The sequence below is a fragment of the Carassius auratus genome, chromosome 32 (genome assembly GCF_003368295.1).
Source record: "Carassius auratus strain Wakin chromosome 32, ASM336829v1, whole genome shotgun sequence".
Lineage (NCBI taxonomy): Eukaryota > Metazoa > Chordata > Actinopteri > Cypriniformes > Cyprinidae > Carassius > Carassius auratus.
This window is the reverse complement of record NC_039274.1, coordinates 23,913,015-23,931,646: the sequence shown is the minus strand read 5'-3', so window position 1 is coordinate 23,931,646 and position 18,632 is coordinate 23,913,015. Positions and strand designations below refer to the sequence as shown.

The following is an 18,632-nucleotide window of genomic DNA, read 5'->3' as shown; positions in this document are numbered from 1 at the left end:
TTTTGTACAAAAACACCACACACACACACACACAACAACCAACTGATGACACTTGACTTCCTCCTTCCTACTATGTTAAGTCCACGGTTTCTTTTCAATTATCAGAAATTCTCATTTAACTCACAACTTCAGATGAAGCTTTTAGTTGAAGTCAGTGGTATGGACGATTTATTGTTAGGGAATTGTAAAAAAAAAAAAATAAATAAATAAAAATAAAATTGGATTAAACTAAATTTAGTAAGTATGCAATGATTGACAACATATGGTTTGATACCTTCCAATATCCAGAGGGCTAAGCAAAAGGGGTAATCCAAAATCCAGATCAAAGGGTCAAAATACGAAAAACAGGGGAAGGCAGGAAAAAGATTAAACTATGAAAATTATAAACTGAAACAAGACTATCAAAACTATAAACTGAAACAAGACTATCAAAACTATAAACTGAAACAAGACTATGAAAACAAACACAGAATGGCTTGGTATCGCAGCTATTGCTAGCAGAGGGATATGTGCAGAACAATACTCAACCATGTGTGAGGAGAAGTCCAATGCTTATAAAGCGGCGGAAGTTATGCCTTCTTTCTTTGCGTGAACCCTGGTAAAAAAAAAGCATACTTTTTTGTATTTCAAATATATTTTAATTTTAAACAATACACTGCAAATATACTAACCAAAAATAACACAGTCTTTAAATGTATTAAACGTATATTAGCAACATACTTCTGGTACTAATTTTCAGTAAGACTTTTAATATACTTTAAAAAATTTTTAATTTATTATACTTTATTATACTATATTTTAGAGAAATGTACTAAAAGTGAAATTAAAGTAGAATTTTAGAAGTTTATTTATTTGAACTTTATTTTTAAGTATATTTTAGACAAATTTTAACTGCATGCTTGAAATTATGCTTGTCACAATGCACTGAAAGCATATTTTAAAAATAGTTTATTTAATATATTGAAGATTTAGCATATTTTAAGTTAATTTTGAGTGTGACTTTAACGTTTACTTATTTAAGCTAGGAACTTTGTAACTTGGCAAAAGTGATGAAATTTTTGAAAGCCTGTTATAAATATATTTTCAATACAATATATGCATTGCACAAATGTCTGTTCTTTTAACAGTTTTTTTATATGCAGTTATGTTTATTGAGCTAATATTAGAAGTATCATGATACAATCATAAATGACAGGGTCATAATAATCCTAAAAACATTAACAAAAAATTTGACATTAAACACACTATGTAACATTATTTATGTCAAATATTTAACATTAAACACAATAATATTCAGGACTGATATGAAATATAAGAAAAACCTGTTATGTAATTGAGTTACACAGTGAATTATGGAAAAAAAAATGGGATTAACATTAACAGTTGCATGTTTTTCACTGGTACAATTACAAACATTTCTGTTTGCAGGAAACAGTTTTAGTCTCTTTCAACATTGTTTGGAAGTGGACTAACATACATTTTGTCCTTAGACTTCACCATTACACATTTGCGCTCTAATGACTGAGGATGTACAGCAAATACATTATTGGTGTGACACACTTCAGTTAGAAATGTACAGGATATATTTAACTGAGCATCTCTATAAACCTTTCTTCCACTCTTGGCTAGCTCTTTAACTAAAAGACAGAAACTGTTTGTATCAAATACAGAAGAGGCCCCATCCTCAGATGTGTAGGCCACCAAGGTCAAAATCTCACAGAATGTCCCATCATTTAACTGTACAACAGAATTATTTCTCTTTTTAAGAGTTGTGTTATTATATGAATGATAAACAACACTGTTGCAAATGAAACGGTCATAAAATAAACCTAAATGAACAGTGTCTCCTGTGAAATGTTCAATAGCCCTCCTCTGCAGCACAGATGTGCTGCCTTTCTTTGGGCAGCCAAAACCTCTGACATTATCTGGAAACTCTTTTGATGTTTTTGTTACGCCAGACCTACCCTGGAGTTTGCCAAATATTTTTTTTATGTTGTCATTTGCATTTTCCATTATAGTCTCTGCTTTTGTTGAAAGACCCCTCCACCTAAGGAATCTTTTCACTATTTGAGCAGACACATGTGTTGTTCCATTAAAAAATTTTAGCAAAGTCCCATTGAATGATTCAAATGGAAATGTGGATGTTGCCCACAATGGTCCCCAGTTGCGTACGCTTGATGCCAAGTGCATTAACAAATGTACATTGAAAGAGACATTACCAGCACCATACAGTTTCTCAAAATTATGTACGAACTTTCGAAGAGCTTGCTCTGCCATATCCACGTGGGTCATTTTCACTGCATCCTGCAGAAGAGTGTGAATTGCAAAAACTAACAAAAAAAGATGACTCCAGTACTTCTTTTTTAAAATTCCACTCAAAACAGTCAAAGCATAAAAGAGCAAAAATGACCTCCATTCAGACGCCTTCCAGAATTTTCGGTCCTTAACTGATCTGGGTGCCCTTGTGACCTCCACAGGTGGGCTAATTAACATTAGTCCCTGGTCTATGTCACTGACCTTAGAGCCCAAGTACCATTCTTCCTTATGGTGCTTACTATCCAACCACAGAGATGTTAACTGTTTCGTTACACCAAGGCAAACACAGTGCTGGTAGTCCGGAACAAATCCAGTGATCATTTTAAAGCTCTCAAGTTCCATCAGAGGGGATGGGCCTTTCACACCCATTATTGGTCTCTCAGGTGTTGCCAGCATTGCGTGCCTGAAATGGTCAGTCTCTGTCCTTAATGGTGGTTCTGGTGTTTCCCATACATATGGGCCACCACCAGAGTGAAGGCAGAAGTCACATCCATATTTTCCATTAAATTGTTTCGTATTTCTCAGGAGGGGGCGGGCAATTGAATCTGAGGAGCAGAGTAGCGAATGAATTTTGCTTGTGTGCTCTGTGTTTTCAGAGTCACTCCATTTAATACCAACCTGTTCCAGTTCTTTAAGCTGTGCAACAAAAGCAGTTAAAAATGTAGCCATATTTGGCTTGCTGTTACCAAGCCATAAGCATGGAATGCATATATTACCTTGCCGGACTCTTGGTGACAGTTCTACAATTTGACACTGGATTGGCCATATCTGAACATTATTACTTTTGAAAACTGGAATTCCATCACAGTTCCACAAAATTGAAATGTCATCATCCCCCATTTGTCCAGTTTGCTTGAATTTTTGATATTCTGCCCCACACTGAATATCAGAAAGAATGCCAGGAGTTGATTCCTTTGTATTCAAATGTATATCAGGTTTTTCCAAAATGTCCACTATTTGGGCTGATAGGCTAAGTACAAGAAAGTACGACCCAAGTTTTAGGCTGTTCTCAATGTCAAATTCAGTATTACAAGAAGAACAGTTTTGTGGTACTGTCTCACTGGGTCCAATGTAGGTTTCACAGTTGATACAATAGAAATGGGGCTTATACTGGCCAAACTGTCCATAGGCTTTATGAAAAAGGTATGTGGTTGCTGGCACCAAGCCAGGGAAATGTGCATTAAACAATGTAAGAAGATCCTGAAGTGCTACACCTGTCAAATTGTGCCTCAGTACATATGACATGAGTAAAAGCAGACTCTGTCCCTTCGTGAGAGGAGCACCAGGGTATACAAGATCATCATCTAGCTGTTTCTGTAAAACACAAAATTAATCACATTTACACCTAAAGCAATATTTGAAGAAATGCAGCAGCACTTATAGTGTTGTTCTGTCAAAACAGATAGGCTTACAGTCAACATAGTTACACTTTGAATTTAAGGATTCATCAAGATTAGTAAATGCTGTAGCGAACATGGTAATAACTAAGAAATACAAAAATATATATTTGTAAAGCATTTGTCATTTATAATACTTTTCTAATATCAATACAACTGAACATTGTTCGTTCATGTTAGTTCAGTGTGCATTACCTTATGTTAATAGATACTTTTATTTAAAAAAGTATTAGTAAATGCTGAAATTACCTTAAGAAACTCATCTCGATCTTGGCTTTTTATTTCACAGACTCTTTGTTGTTTTCTTCCACCATCTTCCTCTCTGTCCTCCTGTTCATTTCCATCATCTTCCTCTCTGTCTTCCTGTTCACTTCCATCATCTTCCTCTCTGTCTTCCTGTGCATCTTCATCATCTTCCTCTCTGTCTTCCTGTGCATCTTCATCATCTTCCTCTCTGTCCTCCTGTTCATTTCCATCATCTTCCTCTCTGTCTTCCTGTTCACTTCCATCATCTTCCTCTCTGTCTTCCTGTGCTTCTTCATCATCTTCCTCTCTGTCTTCCTGTGCATCTTCATCATCTTCCTCTCTGTCTTCCTGTGCATCTTCATCATCTTTCTCTCTGTCTTCCTGTTCACTTCCATCATCTTCCTCTCTGTCTTCCTGTGCATCTTCATCATCTTCCTCTCTGTCTTCCTGTTCACTTCCATCATCTTCCTCTCTGTCTTCCTGTGCATCTTCATCATCTTCCTCTCTGTCTTCCTGTGCATCTTCATCATCTTCCTCTCTGTCCTCCTGTTCATTTCCATCATCTTCCTCTCTGTCTTCCTGTTCACTTCCATCATCTTCCTCTCTGTCTTCCTGTGCTTCTTCATCATCTTCCTCTCTGTCTTCCTGTGCATCTTCATCATCTTCCTCTCTGTCTTCCTGTGCATCTTCATCATCTTCCTCTCTGTCTTCCTGTGCATCTTCATCATCTTTCTCTCTGTCTTCCTGTTCACTTCCATCATCTTCCTCTCTGTCTTCCTGTGCATCTTCATCATCTTCCTCTCTGTCTTCCTGTTCACTTCCATCATCTTCCTCTCTGTCTTCCTGTGCATCTTCATCATCTTCCTCTCTGTCTTCCTGTTCACTTACATCATCTTCCTCTCTGTCTTCCTGTGCATCTTCATCATCTTCCTCTCTGTCTTCCTGTTCACTTCCATCATCTTCCTCTCTGTCTTCCTGTGCATCTTCATCATCTTCCTCTCTGTCTTCCTGTGCATCTTCATCATGTACCTCTCTGTCTTCCTGTTCACTTCCATCATCTTCCTCTCTGTCTTCCTGTGCATCTTCATCATCTTCCTCTCTGTCCTCCTGTGCACTTACATTATCATCTTTGCTTTCACGTTCTGTCTTCTTAAACCTTATCACCGTTTCAGATATCACATCTTGCCTCCTTTCTTCTGTGTCTCTGTTCTGATTTTTACTGTCTTGCAGGCTTCTTTGCACTTTAAAATTATCTGCATCAACATGTGTAAGTTGTATCTGAGACAAATGGATAAGAAAAAGTGCAGTTTCAGTGATAAAACAGCAGTATTTAGCATCTAACAAAATAAAAGCAGTATTTTTGAAGAACTGACTTATACAGTTTAAATGTCTAATTAATTAGTAATAAAAAATGCTGTTAAACATAAACATTTTTCTCTTAAAGTCATACCTTTTCACAAACTGTTCCTCTGTCCAAAGAGTTGGGAACTGGAGATGTACAAAGAAATCTCTTGTATATTAATTTCAGTGGTTTCTGCAAATACAGTACAAACAACATAACTGTAAAACAGTAAAATTTATACACCAATAGTGCCTGTAATGTCTCATGTTTAACAAATTTTCAAAACACCATGAAGCTTTTGTCTTTGAAAAGTTACATTATGTGACAGTCTTGGGTCATATGAATACTGAAAGTACTAAAAGTAATAAAGTAAATTATATTAATAAAGATTTTACCATCACATTGGTCCAGTCTTACAGATGGAGTGTTACACTGTAATAACCCATATATACACTGTACTACTGTGTTTTTAGATGGGATAAAAATCAAATATGAAACACTTCTCAGAGGAAAAAAAGGCATGTATCATGTACAAAATATACATTGTTATATTTATATAGCAAATTTATTTAATTTGAGATTTTACAGCAGTTTATTAATTTATAATATTTACCTTTACAAAATACTGCTGTACTTCAAATATTTATTAATATAGTGCTTTTCATAATGGTTCATTATTACAAAGCAGGTTCACATATAAAATATAAAGAACAAATAATGAAGCACCTATAAGATAAAACAACACGTCCTAAATTATTTTAATAATTGCTGTAGGCTATTGCAGTACACCGTAATTTACAGTTTTCTTGTGAAAAATTTTTTCATAAATGTTTCTTATTATTTATGTTTACCTTTTTTTGATGAAGTCTTCTGTATTTTGTTGTTCTGGGCGTCTCTGGTTGAGTCCCGTCGCAATTCAAATGTCTTTTCAAATTACGGTTTGATGCCATGATTTCAGAGCATAGACTGTTTCAGAGTATCTAGTCTCTAACTTTGAATTTGGCGGTAAAGTGTGTGCCGTATAGTTTTGAAGCTCACTGCAACCAATCGGAGCATCTGACGCCTGACGTTACATGTTACGCAATCCCGTCAATCATAGTAGGTCTGACTCTGCAGGTGAGGTGAAAAGGTCTCGAATCACGATGCCTTACCAATTCGCTATATATTACTTTATAGACAAAACAGTAAAAGTTGAAAGTGCATCGCTTATTGGGAATTCGGCCAATTTAAGTCAAGTGACGTCGCAGCCAGACCTTGACAGCGATGATAACTGGATTGAGATCAAATGGCCCACACGAAAAGAGCCCGATAGGACAGTACCAGCTAAAGTCCTACTATTAGGAGGTAAGATGATATTGTATCAGTTATTTTTCGTTTACATGTTCAGATTCTTGTATACTTAACATTGTTTTAACATTGTTAACTTTTTTTTATGTTGGTTTGCATGCTGGTGTCGGCTAACCTGTATATTTCTATCGTTATATCAGATTCGTTCAAGGATCTTGTCACAAAGAAGAATTTATTCATTTTGGGTAAAGATATATGGACCAAGGAAGAATGCAGGGGTGTTATCATGAAAAAGAAAATGCTGGAGACCAATGCGGTGGAGGCAAAAAAAGCTAAGATGGTGAGTAAAAGTTTGCAAATTTGCAAATGAATTTGCATATTAGTTTAAACAGTTTTTAAGTTTAAATGCATAGCTAACTTTCTTAATACTTGCTACACGCTGTCTCAAAAAGTTAGGTATATAACATGCCCAGCTACCTTCATGTTGGCTTTGGCACATTCCTTCTCTGTGGTGGTAGCTACAAAGCTATAGCGAGTACTGAGTGCTCAGGCAGTAATTTATTAATTTGGTGAGTAAATTATCATTCAATTCAAATTTTAAAGTGGACTAATTCTTTAACTGTATATTTTGTTCAGGAAAAGCAAACCAAGATCAAAGAGACAGCCAAGAACCAGATGCTTCAAAACCTGAAGGTTTCCCTTTCCAAAAATAAGAACAAAAACACACAAGATCAGCATAATAGTGAGGCAACTGAGGAGGAATTTCCACAACAACTTTATTGTGTAAGGGATACTGGTTTTCTGAAGACCTGGATAAATTTTACATTTTGTTGTACTGTGCTTTATAAACAGGACATTACTTAAAAAGAATAGAAGGCTTTATGAAAGAAATGTAGTATCCTCTTTATACGTTACTTAGTTACAGTTTACAGTTAATACAAATATCACCTGGTGTCATATTAAGATGTTTTTAAAAACCCTAATTTTTATTACATTCCTATTCATTGTTAAATTTTTTACATTATGAATGTGTTGTCCTGATAAAGCAAGCAAAGACTTTAAAGGCTGCCAGACCCAAATCATCCACTCCTGATGATTACACCAGTTCAGATGATGATGCCACAGTCATACGGAGTCCAAACCAACCTGACATTGTAAGTTATGAAGTTTTTCTGATTGCTTTCTGTACATTCTCTCAGACATGGACTCTCTTTGTATTGCTTTTAATTAATCTGTTATTATATTTTAGGGTAGTGATATGGATGAAGGATTACCCGCAATGCAGCACAATGTAAATGTATATTATAACATTCAAAAACAAGTTCATGTTGTAAAATGTGACTTTAATAAATAAAATGTATTATGTCTGCTTTTCATTGTTTGTTTTAGCAGTTAATGGATTATAGCACTGGTCAACAAATGGCACCCCAAATGGATGAAATCATGGCATCCCTTCGTGGTAGGTATAAGCTTTCATTACAGGGGTTGACATTGAAGAATAAAGTTTGTTCCACAATTGTCATAATTGCCATATACTGATCTGAAGTCCCATAATCTCAGGTCAGCTTTTACATTGCATCAGTCTATCCTGTGTCATAATAAATGTTAATAAAATACATTTGTTTTTCATTTAAATTCACCTAGAACTTCCAGAAATGATTAAAATAATGAAGGAGTGTGTCCACTGTATAAAGTCATTGAAGCCCTCGTTTGGGGGGACCCCATCATCCACAACCTCCTCTTTTGTCACTGAAGTTGAGATGGTACGTTACAATTAAAGAATAAAAGATACATTTATCATTGTATTATTTAAGAACTACATTAAATTCATAGCTTTTGAACATGTACATATTGTATTTTGTTTTGAACAGGGATCATCCTTAAAGTTGTAGGTTACATATATGTTACATCATGTGAATTATCTTGTTAATGGGAACCTGCACACGAGAGATCATACCACTCTTCCATCTCCCTTTTTCTCTATACAGCAACCCTTGGCTGGCAGTGAAGTTTCAGTTCCAAAGAGGGCCTTCCAGCGACTGAACCGCACACGCATGACCATCTTTGCGCAGGAGCTGGCTGTCCTGGTCTTTACAAAAGATGTACTTGCCCAGTCCACGCTAACAGGGAAATCAGGAAAAGGGGCCCCTCCTAAAACCCAGCTGGACGTTGCCAAAGTGCAGGCCATAACAGGTGTGTAATTTTATCTACTTATAAAGCAATAAAAGAACCATGAATCTTCTTGAATCATAAGTGCAAAGTCAGTATGCATTTAATACAGTATGCAGCAGAAGTTGGTTCAATAGCAAATACAGGGAAATAAAATACAACACATCACTGTATTTGCATTAGTTAAGTGGTAAAGTATAATATTTTTTTCTATGTAAAAATGTTTGTATGTAAAATCATTATGAAAGCGCATAACAAAAAAATATAGGTGCCACAGTATGACTTTGACTGGTGACGTTAGTTGTCGGCCAGTATTTTGGTCCATCATCAGTCAACTAGGGTACCAGCTATAAATGTTGCCCTCCAACACCTATAACACGTATGCAGCCCAGTATCATCGCACTACCACCACTGTGCTTTGCTGTTGAGTCTATGACTTCTTTTTCATGTCTAGTAATATATAAAACACCAGGAGCGTGTTGAGTGTCTTTTTCGAGCTGAGAGTTCGGGTGTTTTTTTACTCCTTATCATAGCAACCAAAGCGTCTCAACTGAAAACGCTGCGCTCTCAAGCACTCGCAGCTGGACATTTTCAGCAGAGCACCTAGCATTTTCAGCTGACAAAAAACACTTTGGTATAACTGAGGCCTTATAGCTGTTAATGGAGCTCTTTTAAATGTAAATATATAAACATGCAACTTGTTCCCATGGTAACTGAACAATTTACAGACAGTAAGAAATATACTCATTATAGAGGACTACCTGTTATTAGTGTGCTTAAACTGCGAGAAAAAGTGACCAGTGCTGAGCATTAGTGTCATTTTTCATATAGTTTCAGCACAAAGAATTATGGGTTGGGAAAAGTTTGTAATGGTGCTGTGCTAAACCAGACTTATGTGGAAACATACCTGTAACCATTACTGTTCTTAGAAATGTTTGGCCCAGTGGTGTTAAATTTCTGTATGTCAGTATGTGTATGTAAATCAAACCTTTTATGCTGTTCATGCAATTACAGAAAGTTTAAACAACTTGTGTGAATGATCATATGTGTATCACACATTGTGGCATTGAGTGTCGATAGAGAGACTGTATTGAAAATTCAGGCCCCAAAGTATTTGTTCATGAGATAAAGTGCTATGCTGTTCAGCTATATGTTGTCTTTTCTGTTAACAGATGCAGTTCTGCTGGAGTTTCCACAGTCAACAGCATCTGATGTGCGAGCAGCTATCAGACGCAAGTGCAACAATGAACAGTTCGTCCAGAAGAAGGTCTGATGTGTAAATATGTTTTTATTTACACCTCTGTTGCTGTTCGGAAGGTTCTCTGTGGTTTCTTTCTGTTTTTGCACTGTTGTAAAACATGGTAAATTTATTCTGTTAAGTTTTGAAACCAAGTTCCTGTAAATGTAAATAAAAATGTTTTAAATAGATTTAAATAAATACTTGTTAATAAAATGTCTTTATTCATGTAATTATTGTTATTATTTTTTATTGACTTTACAACATTCAGCTTAGAGTAAATTAAGTGCCCCATAGGTAGTTTAGCCTTTCTGCTTAAAAATCATATACAATTACCACCAAATTATTATGTTTGTTTTTTGTTGTACATTTCAAAGAAACTCATTATGCATTTGTAATGTACTTGAAATACAAAGAAAAAAACTTTAATTTCATTAATCACAAGTAGTCCCTATAGACATGCCTAAAGTGTACTAAGCATACTTGAAGTTGTTCCACTTTAGCACATGAAAGTACACTAAATACACTTGAAATTGTGCTTTATTACAATTAAATTACAACTTAAATATATTTAGTACAAAATTAGTATTTCCAAAATAACACTCTTTAAGTTTGCTAATCAGTAACATACTTAAATTATACTGATCATTAGTCTGACTTTAAGTACACAGAAATATACCAAAATTTCAATTATAATGTACTTGTAATAGAAATAAAGCACACTTTAATTCATTAATCAAGCACATATGTTGTCCCACAGCCTATACTTGAAGTGTACTAAGCATACTTGAAGTTGTTCCACTTTAGCACATGAAAGTACACTAAATACACTTGAAATTGTGTTTAATTACAATTAAATTATAACTTAAACATATTTAGTACAAAGTTAGCATTCGCAAAATAGCACACTTTAAGTTTGCTAATCATTAACATACTTAAATTATACTGATCATTACTCTGACTTTAAGTACACAGAAGTATACCAAGATTTAATATACTTGGCATATTATATTTTCACCAGGGAACATTTGGGCTATGTTATGCAAATCTTCCCACATTGTGATGTAGACATTTGGGTGTGTTTAAAAAAGTTGTTTTAGGAGGGCATGGACTAGTCTAAAATTGTATTAAGAATATTAGTCTTTGCAACTTTAGGGATGTTATCTATTCACAAACAGCTTGTAACACTCGAGAAAGGAAAACTTGAAATCACATCAAATGACCCCTTTAAGTAGCCTGCTGATATTTGTTTATGGTATTCAGATGCAAATAAATGTTTCTCAAAAAGAGACACAGAATAAATACGTTTGATATCTAAATGTTTGAATTCAATATTTTTTTTTTTTTTTTTTTTTTTTTTTTTTTTTTTTTACCACATTGGAATCAGAATCAGAATCGGAATTGATAAATTTCAAACCATACCAATACTCATATACTCATAAATCGATTACAGAACTATACAGGTATTCAAGAGCAGGCTCTAAGATGGTTCAGATCCTATAAAATTTGAATAAGACAGAGATATTACTTATTGAACCAAAAAAAGTAGACACAATCTTGTTGATTACAATTTGCAACTAGACAGATCTACAGTTACTTCCTCTACAGTCAAAAATCTGGGTGTTATATTAGACAGCAACTTGTCTTTTGAAAATCATATTTCCCATGTTACAAAAAAAAAAAAAAAATGTCCATCTTCGAAACATTGCCAAACCAAGGAAATGTCTTACATGTTTCTGAAGCAGAAAAGCTAGTTTATGCATTCATGACCTCTAGCCTGGACTACTGTAATGCAAATACTGTAAATAATTATCATATTACCCCAAATGTACAGTCTCTGCACTGGCTACCTATTAAGTTCCGTATCAGTTACAAAATAGTATTACTTACCTATAAGGCCCTTAATGGTTTAGCCCCTGCATACCTAACTAGTCTTCTACCACGCTACATTCCACAATGCTCCCTAAGGTCATACAACTCTGGACTTTTTGCAAAGTCCACTAAAGGATTTTTTTCATTTGTCTCCCAAAGTCTGGAATAGTCTTTCTGATAAAGTTTGGGTTTAAGACACACTCTAAATCTAGATTAAAGACACATCTTTTTAGCCAAGCATTCAAGACACATCTCTTTAGCCAAGATTAAAGACCCATTGACATCCCATGGTAATCTAGGATTTAGTCTGGATCCCGAACACCTGAGAAGAGATGATGCTAACCCCTAAGAGGACCACAGATGATGCCAACCCTGAAACAACATAAAGAACTACCAAATTTTGCTATAAGTTTGATTGCATCATAATAATTGCTGTTAATAGTGTTCGTTGTCTGACTACGTCTTTCATTGTTTTTTTCTGTACATTTCTACCATACAGTAGATACATAAACTGAGTCACTGATAAGCTACTACAAAATATTATAGAAACATAACATTTCTGTAAAGTTGCTTTGCAATGATTTGTATCGTAAAAAGTGCTATACAAATAAAATTGAACTGAATTGAATAACCAACCCTATTTGTGAGCGAGTGAAATAATGCAAATTTTCTCCAAATCTGTTTAAATTAAGGAACAAACTAATTTTGAATGACCTTAGGTTGAGTAAATTTTCAGCAAATTTTTATTTTCAGGTGAAATAATACTTGTACTGTGTACATGAACAATGGTATAAACATAGATTTAGATCAATATCACAGAAACACAATCAGTAGAGATACTGTATATGTTTGTTAAATGGTCAGGAGGTAAATTAGGCCTTGACTCCAGTCCGATACCCACAAGACCCAAGAGCCTCCGTCCTCTTTTCCTCAATTCATCCTCCCTTTTTCCTCCCCACCCCTCCACATGGACTCGGGGTGCTTCTCCATTGTAAACGCTGGCACATATAGTATTGATTTTCATTTAGATAGCTTATGCTCACAAAAAACCATGCACCCCGACACCAGAGTCCGGCTTAGATCTACGATTGTGCCTCACTGTAATCTGGGGTCATTTCTCTTCCGCCGTGCTTTTTTGGATTCATTTTTCCTAAACTTAACCGATTGGCAATGGAAGCGGTGAGAGAGATATAAATGAAAAGTGTGGTGGCCGTCGATCAATCACCCGGAGCACAAACATTCCCCCACTGGCCTTTTCCCAACATTCTATTACCACAGGGTAGTTGGCCAGTCAAACGGGAATAAAAATTACCCGCAAAACATCATAAGTTAGGCTTGATTTGTAGAGCGCGAAGCCTGACAATTCCACAGGACTTATACACTGGGGCCAGTGCTGAAAATCAGACTTGTTATGGCTCGGGCACATCTATAAAGATTGTTCATTTCTTATAAAACAGCTACCTGTGCTGAGGGCCCGGGGAGCAAGAGTGATGTTGGGTATAAATACAGGAGGAAATCTATTAGTCTAGACCTGGCTCTTGAAACAAGCCTGGACCGGGCCCACTGTTACTAGGCCGTGCTCTCCCATGCAGATGTGTGTTGGTGGGGGTGGGGGGTTAGTTACTGAGGCCACGGCCATCATCTCTCTGTGTTAGATGACAAAACGCACTGATGTGTGACCGTTGGCACACCGACCGCAGCGCTGCCCACTGCTGGCCATGGCTCTGTAACAAGGGAACGGTAAGGGAACTGAATGAGGGTCTGCTCGCAGCATAACACCCTCACAGCCCCGATATTAAGTGCTGCCTGCCCCCGCCACCTCTCAAATGCTTATGTGGTAGTGACTAATTATGCCGAAGAGCTATTTTATGTTGTTTTATGCTTTATTGTCCATTTACTCACAGCACAAAAGCTAGCGGGCTCTGTAATGCACATTTTGCTGCTGTGCAGAATGCAAAATCAATTTGTCAGGTCATACTTATTATTGTCATCCTGTAGGGAACACGGCCCTTTGACCTTTTCATGACCCTCCGCTCTGAGTCTGGATTTTAGCCAGCTATAAACGGCCAAATGATCATAACTCTTTTTTTCTTTTTTCACGAACCATTAAATTTAATGAAAATGCTACAAAATAAATGTAATGCTGTTCTTTGGGGCTATTTTCAAAACACGACTCTTTTGCTGTTTAAGGACTTAATGTTTCTTTGCGCTATGCTATCTGGAGCACATTTATGGTTGTGTTATCATAAAATCCAAAGGGAACGGAGCAAGTCTGAACTGTATTCCCTTACAAATAATTGTGCCCCAGAGACTCTGCATTCAAGAGATATTTGCAGTTGTGTGAAATGTTAAATGTGGAGTTGCTGTAGAACGTTTTGGAGTCGTCTATCCCCTCCTCTTTTCTTGTCAGGGTATGACATGTGGGCCATGTGTGGACAGCTATGACACATGTAAGTTATGCCGGTAGAACCATATCACTGTTCGTTTCCCCCTGAGATTTATATGGCCACAGGGGCCAGTCCTGTGCTCCTGTACTTCCACGACACTAGTCAGGTGTGACTGTCATTATATGACAATCGTAAAAGAGCTGAGATATGCTCTCGGTTTCTGCAGTTTTAACATCTCTCTGTTATGTTTCACAGCCAATGAGGAAGACACAATGGCACCGTTTGGATTTGAAGAGTGGTGCATGAAGGATTTTATTGGTTTAAAGCAAGGATTTTGATTGCTGGGATAAATTCAGACTGCATTGTGATGGTTCTGATTATTAACAGCATTATTTCAGTGAAATGTGTGTTACCTTGATGGTGTTTTGTCAGTTTATCATAAGTGGCCTTCCACTATACCACCTGTATTAGTATGGTAGTTATCAGTGCATTTAAGTTCAAGTAGATTAGTATATGAACATTACATGAGTTTATAAACTATAGGGTTATAAGCTGTAAAATATACAGAAAGAAATATGTCATCCCATAGAACTGGACACATTTTCACTGTATTTTGTACAGTTAATTTTTGCCAACCACACCTGCCTGTTTTTAACATAAATTTAACCGGATTTTTGCAGAGTACTGTATGTAAATGTATAAAAAAAAAAAAAAAAAAAGATTTAAAAAAAAAATTCCATCACTGAATGTGATGTGACCTGATATTAATTCAGTAATCACTTATAGATTCATTGAGTTCTTTCATTTAATGTTAAAGTGTAGAAATTGTGAGTCTTTGAATAATTAGTTAAAAAATCAGCTCATAATGATCAGATTTTTTTTTAAATCCATGAATCCTACTACATTGGTTTCACTGTATGCACTGCAGTACAGCTCAGTGGAAAGACATGTCTCCTTGCTATTATTTAAATGGTGATTAATTGGAAAATCGACACTGTAATACTGCCCTCGGAGATGCATTTATTTAAAATAAAATAGCATACAGTATGCATATGTATAAATCAAAATATTGCAAAATGTTTTGGTGAATTATGTGCTCTGTTTTCCACCATCTATCTAATGTTTTTTTATTAAAATATTCAATCACTGAAAATAATGTGACCTGATGTTGATTCAGTAATCACTCTCATAGATTCAGTGCGTTCATTCAAAGATGCAAACAGTAACTAGCTCAGCAGTAACTGGATTTGTTAGTCTTTTGAATGATTTTTTAAAAGAGTCATTCATGAATCAGACTTCATTGGTTACTATTACTGATCAATATAAAGATATGTCTTCTTGCTATCATTTAAAGCAGCAGTTCGTAAGTTTTGCCTCTTTCTCGCCATCTCTGTATGAAAGCCTGGAATTGCAGTTACTTGCAGAATTATCTTTTTGCGTGGGTTGTACTCTGGCATGGCTCCAGCGCGGATGAATATAATGGTTTGAGTATGTGTGGCAGTCAGTCACCGCACCGGTGTGAATCGTATACTTAGTAATCATAGATTCTGACCCAAATAAGAATTTTCATCTATTCATTGTGATCTGAACGAGAAAGAAACAAGTCTGCCTCGTTTGTTTATCCCAGATCTTGTTTAATCCCAGGCTATCTGTAATCAGAAGGACATTTAAAACTGGAATATATTTTAATTTCATTCACATGTGCTTCATAAACACAGAATCATTTCTGGATTACAATCTGCCATTATCATGATACATTTAATTATTCTAGCTGCTGTGAGAAAAGGCTATAAACAATCCGCCACCTGCAGGATCCTCATATGCGATAGAAGCTGGGACAACTTCTTTATGTTTTACAGACGTGACATAATGACGCAGTGCCATGTTCGAATTTCCAGTGAAAACCTAGCCATACCACTCAAATTAGAAAACATTATTATGAGATAGTTTTGAACACTGGGCGGTTCTGTTATTGCTCAAATATTGACTTTGGATAATTTTTAACCAAAAAAAAAAAAAAGTTATGAACTGCAGCTTTAAAGATTATTTAGAAAATCAATATTTTACCCAGCCCTTACCTTAAAGGGGGGGTGAAATGCTCGTTTTCACTCAATATCCTGTTAATCTTGAGTACCTATAGAGTAGTACTGCATCCTTCATAACTCCAAAAAGTCTTTATATTTATTATATTTATAAGAGAAAAATAGTCTGTACCGATTTTTCCCGGAAAAACACGAGCGCCTAGAGGCGTGACGTGTGGGCGGAGCTAAAGCTCCAGCACGAGCGCCAGTAGGCTTTTGTGTTGAGAGCATGTGGAAGCTGTGACACAGATCCAGAGGCTGAAATTTAACAAGAGCAGCATCAGCAAAGGCGTCTCTATGTGGTATGTACTGAAACCTTATATATTTGCTTAGCGGTTTTGGAAAATGACTAAGTTCCACTTTATGTCGTTTTTTTTTTTTTTTTTAAGCTGTACATGTGGAAAGTGCAGTTTGATGACAACATTGCATGTTGTTTAACTTGATGTGCTTACGCGCTGATAGCTAAGTTAACAACACAGATATTTGAAGCAGTTTTACTCACCGCCTGTGGTTCCAACACACGATAGTGACCCTTTTTCGTTGGGACTGCATTATCCTTAAGAAATAAACGATGTGCAATCCGAAATGCAGGGAACAAACAAAAACACTTGCACAACTCCGTTGATGCTCTGTAAAAATAAACTCCATCCACTGGTCCCTTAATGCTGTTTCTCTTTAGGTAATCTGTGCAGGGTTGTCTTGCCCTGGCAACCAAAAACACACTCCTTTTGTGACTTTTCGCGACGCTCTCGCTCTGATCAGGCTGTGCTCAGCCTCTCTCTGCTCTGCTATACGGGAGCGCGCGCTCTTCCGGCAGAAGTTCCTTAGGACCCATATAAGGAAATGCCGCTCCATCTAACGTCACACAGAGCCATACTCGAAAAAAAACTTTCCGAAACTTGTGACAAACCGGAAGAGTTTTTTTTGGAACAAAAATACTCCTTCAAACCTAAAACGTAATTTTTGAAACTTTGTCCATGTTTAGCATGGGAATCCAACTCTTTAACAGTGTAAAAAACTCAGTATGCATGAAATAGCATTTCACCCTCCCTTTAAGTGATTATTAGTAAAATGAACAAAGTTTTAAATTGGGGCTAATAAATCGGTGTCCATGTGAATCGTGAATGTTGCCTAGTTAAAAAACAAGGTTTTTTCAAGTGGTCGCACATGTTCCCATCAGCCCATCAGTTTCCATCATCCACTACAGATCGTACTCATTTTGTATTTACCTGCAGATGCCTGTTTACAAGAGAACTCATCCTAAAACACCTCTAACTCTGCTCAACCCCTGTGCCTGCCGTAGCCTTGGCTCTTCTATCATCCATCACCTAGTGTCACATTACTTTGCACTTCAACTTGTTTGCACTAGCCCAAGTCAAAAGAGCGACGTGGAACAAAAGGGTCCCACTGACATGGCGCAGGGTGAAGATGACTCAATGAGCCTTGGCACTCTGACAGGAAGGAGAGGTCGTTCAGCTCGTCCATGAAGACAGAGAGACCTGTGAAAAAAGAGACTTGGTGGACTTACTGACAGATGGTCCAAACATCGCCTTCTGTGCACGAGGCTTCACACTGCGTTTTTAGTTTTTAGTTTAATTCTGCTTTTTAGTAAAATGGTGTTTTGGACCCTGTTGAGTCACTTAGAATTGTGGTCGACAATTGAACTCTTGTGACAGATGAATAAAACAGGAGGAGAGAAAGTCTTAAGGACAATAGAATGATGAAGCTATATTATCTTAATTAAGCTAAGGTTGGTCTTCGTAGGGCCGTTAGCCACTGGAACACAGCTAGACATTTCAGTGAGAGAATGGAGGTATTTTGGGGGCTTTGCAGAAGGTTAGGACAGTGGCTGTTTATGGCTAGCAGGCATGGAGACATTAGAGCGAGAATATGAGGTGGCCTATGTATGCGTGTGAACATGTGTCGGTCCACCATGCCCAGAAGGGTCCAGAGAGAGCCGTTATTAGAGTCTTCTCTTGCTGTGTGACATCCGTTTGGATCGGCAAGACTCAGGGACTACCCCTCCTTTCCACAGCCCACACGGATCAACTCTCTCTCACAGTCAATAAAAACCCATTGCACATGTAGGCGGCCCAACCTACAGGGGACGTCTTTATCCTGCAGGGAGTACAAGGCCCAACATTCAAGAGCAGAGAGTAAATTAAGACAAATAATAGCCATAATCTCCTGTAGCAGATTCCCACTCTTTGGTGTTTCCACTGTGAAACCATCGCTCAACCCTCCCAAACCAGTCACAAGGCTCACAGGCCTCTTGGTGATACCGAAAATGTTCCCACC

At 36.8% G+C, this 18,632-nt stretch overlaps 2 protein-coding genes across 3 annotated transcripts; one reads left to right on the top strand and one right to left on the bottom strand.

Moving 5' to 3' along the window:
* Positions 1 to 906: 906 nt before the first annotated feature.
* Positions 907 to 6,271, bottom strand: LOC113051864 (uncharacterized). Its single transcript, XM_026216021.1, has 4 exons — positions 6,153 to 6,271; positions 5,410 to 5,493; positions 4,989 to 5,237; positions 907 to 3,630 (listed from the first exon to the last, which is right to left on the bottom strand). The coding sequence occupies exons 1-4, from the start codon at positions 6,249 to 6,251 to the stop codon at positions 1,438 to 1,440; spliced, it is 2,625 nt and encodes an 874-aa protein (XP_026071806.1). The 5' UTR covers positions 6,252 to 6,271; the 3' UTR covers positions 907 to 1,437.
* Positions 6,272 to 6,347: 76 nt separating this feature from the next.
* On the top strand, positions 6,348 to 10,227 carry LOC113051874 (uncharacterized). Of its 2 annotated transcripts, none has more exons than XM_026216035.1 (9): positions 6,348 to 6,645; positions 6,789 to 6,928; positions 7,225 to 7,371; positions 7,635 to 7,742; positions 7,838 to 7,879; positions 7,981 to 8,047; positions 8,233 to 8,351; positions 8,577 to 8,781; positions 9,930 to 10,227. In XM_026216035.1, the coding sequence occupies exons 1-9, from the start codon at positions 6,375 to 6,377 to the stop codon at positions 10,028 to 10,030; spliced, it is 1,200 nt and encodes a 399-aa protein (XP_026071820.1). In that variant the 5' UTR covers positions 6,348 to 6,374; the 3' UTR covers positions 10,031 to 10,227. The 2 variants fall into 2 exon arrangements, with proteins under 2 accessions (XP_026071820.1, XP_026071819.1); XM_026216034.1 differs by having other exon boundaries at positions 7,978 to 8,047.
* The last annotated feature ends 8,405 nt before the right edge of the window (positions 10,228 to 18,632 follow it).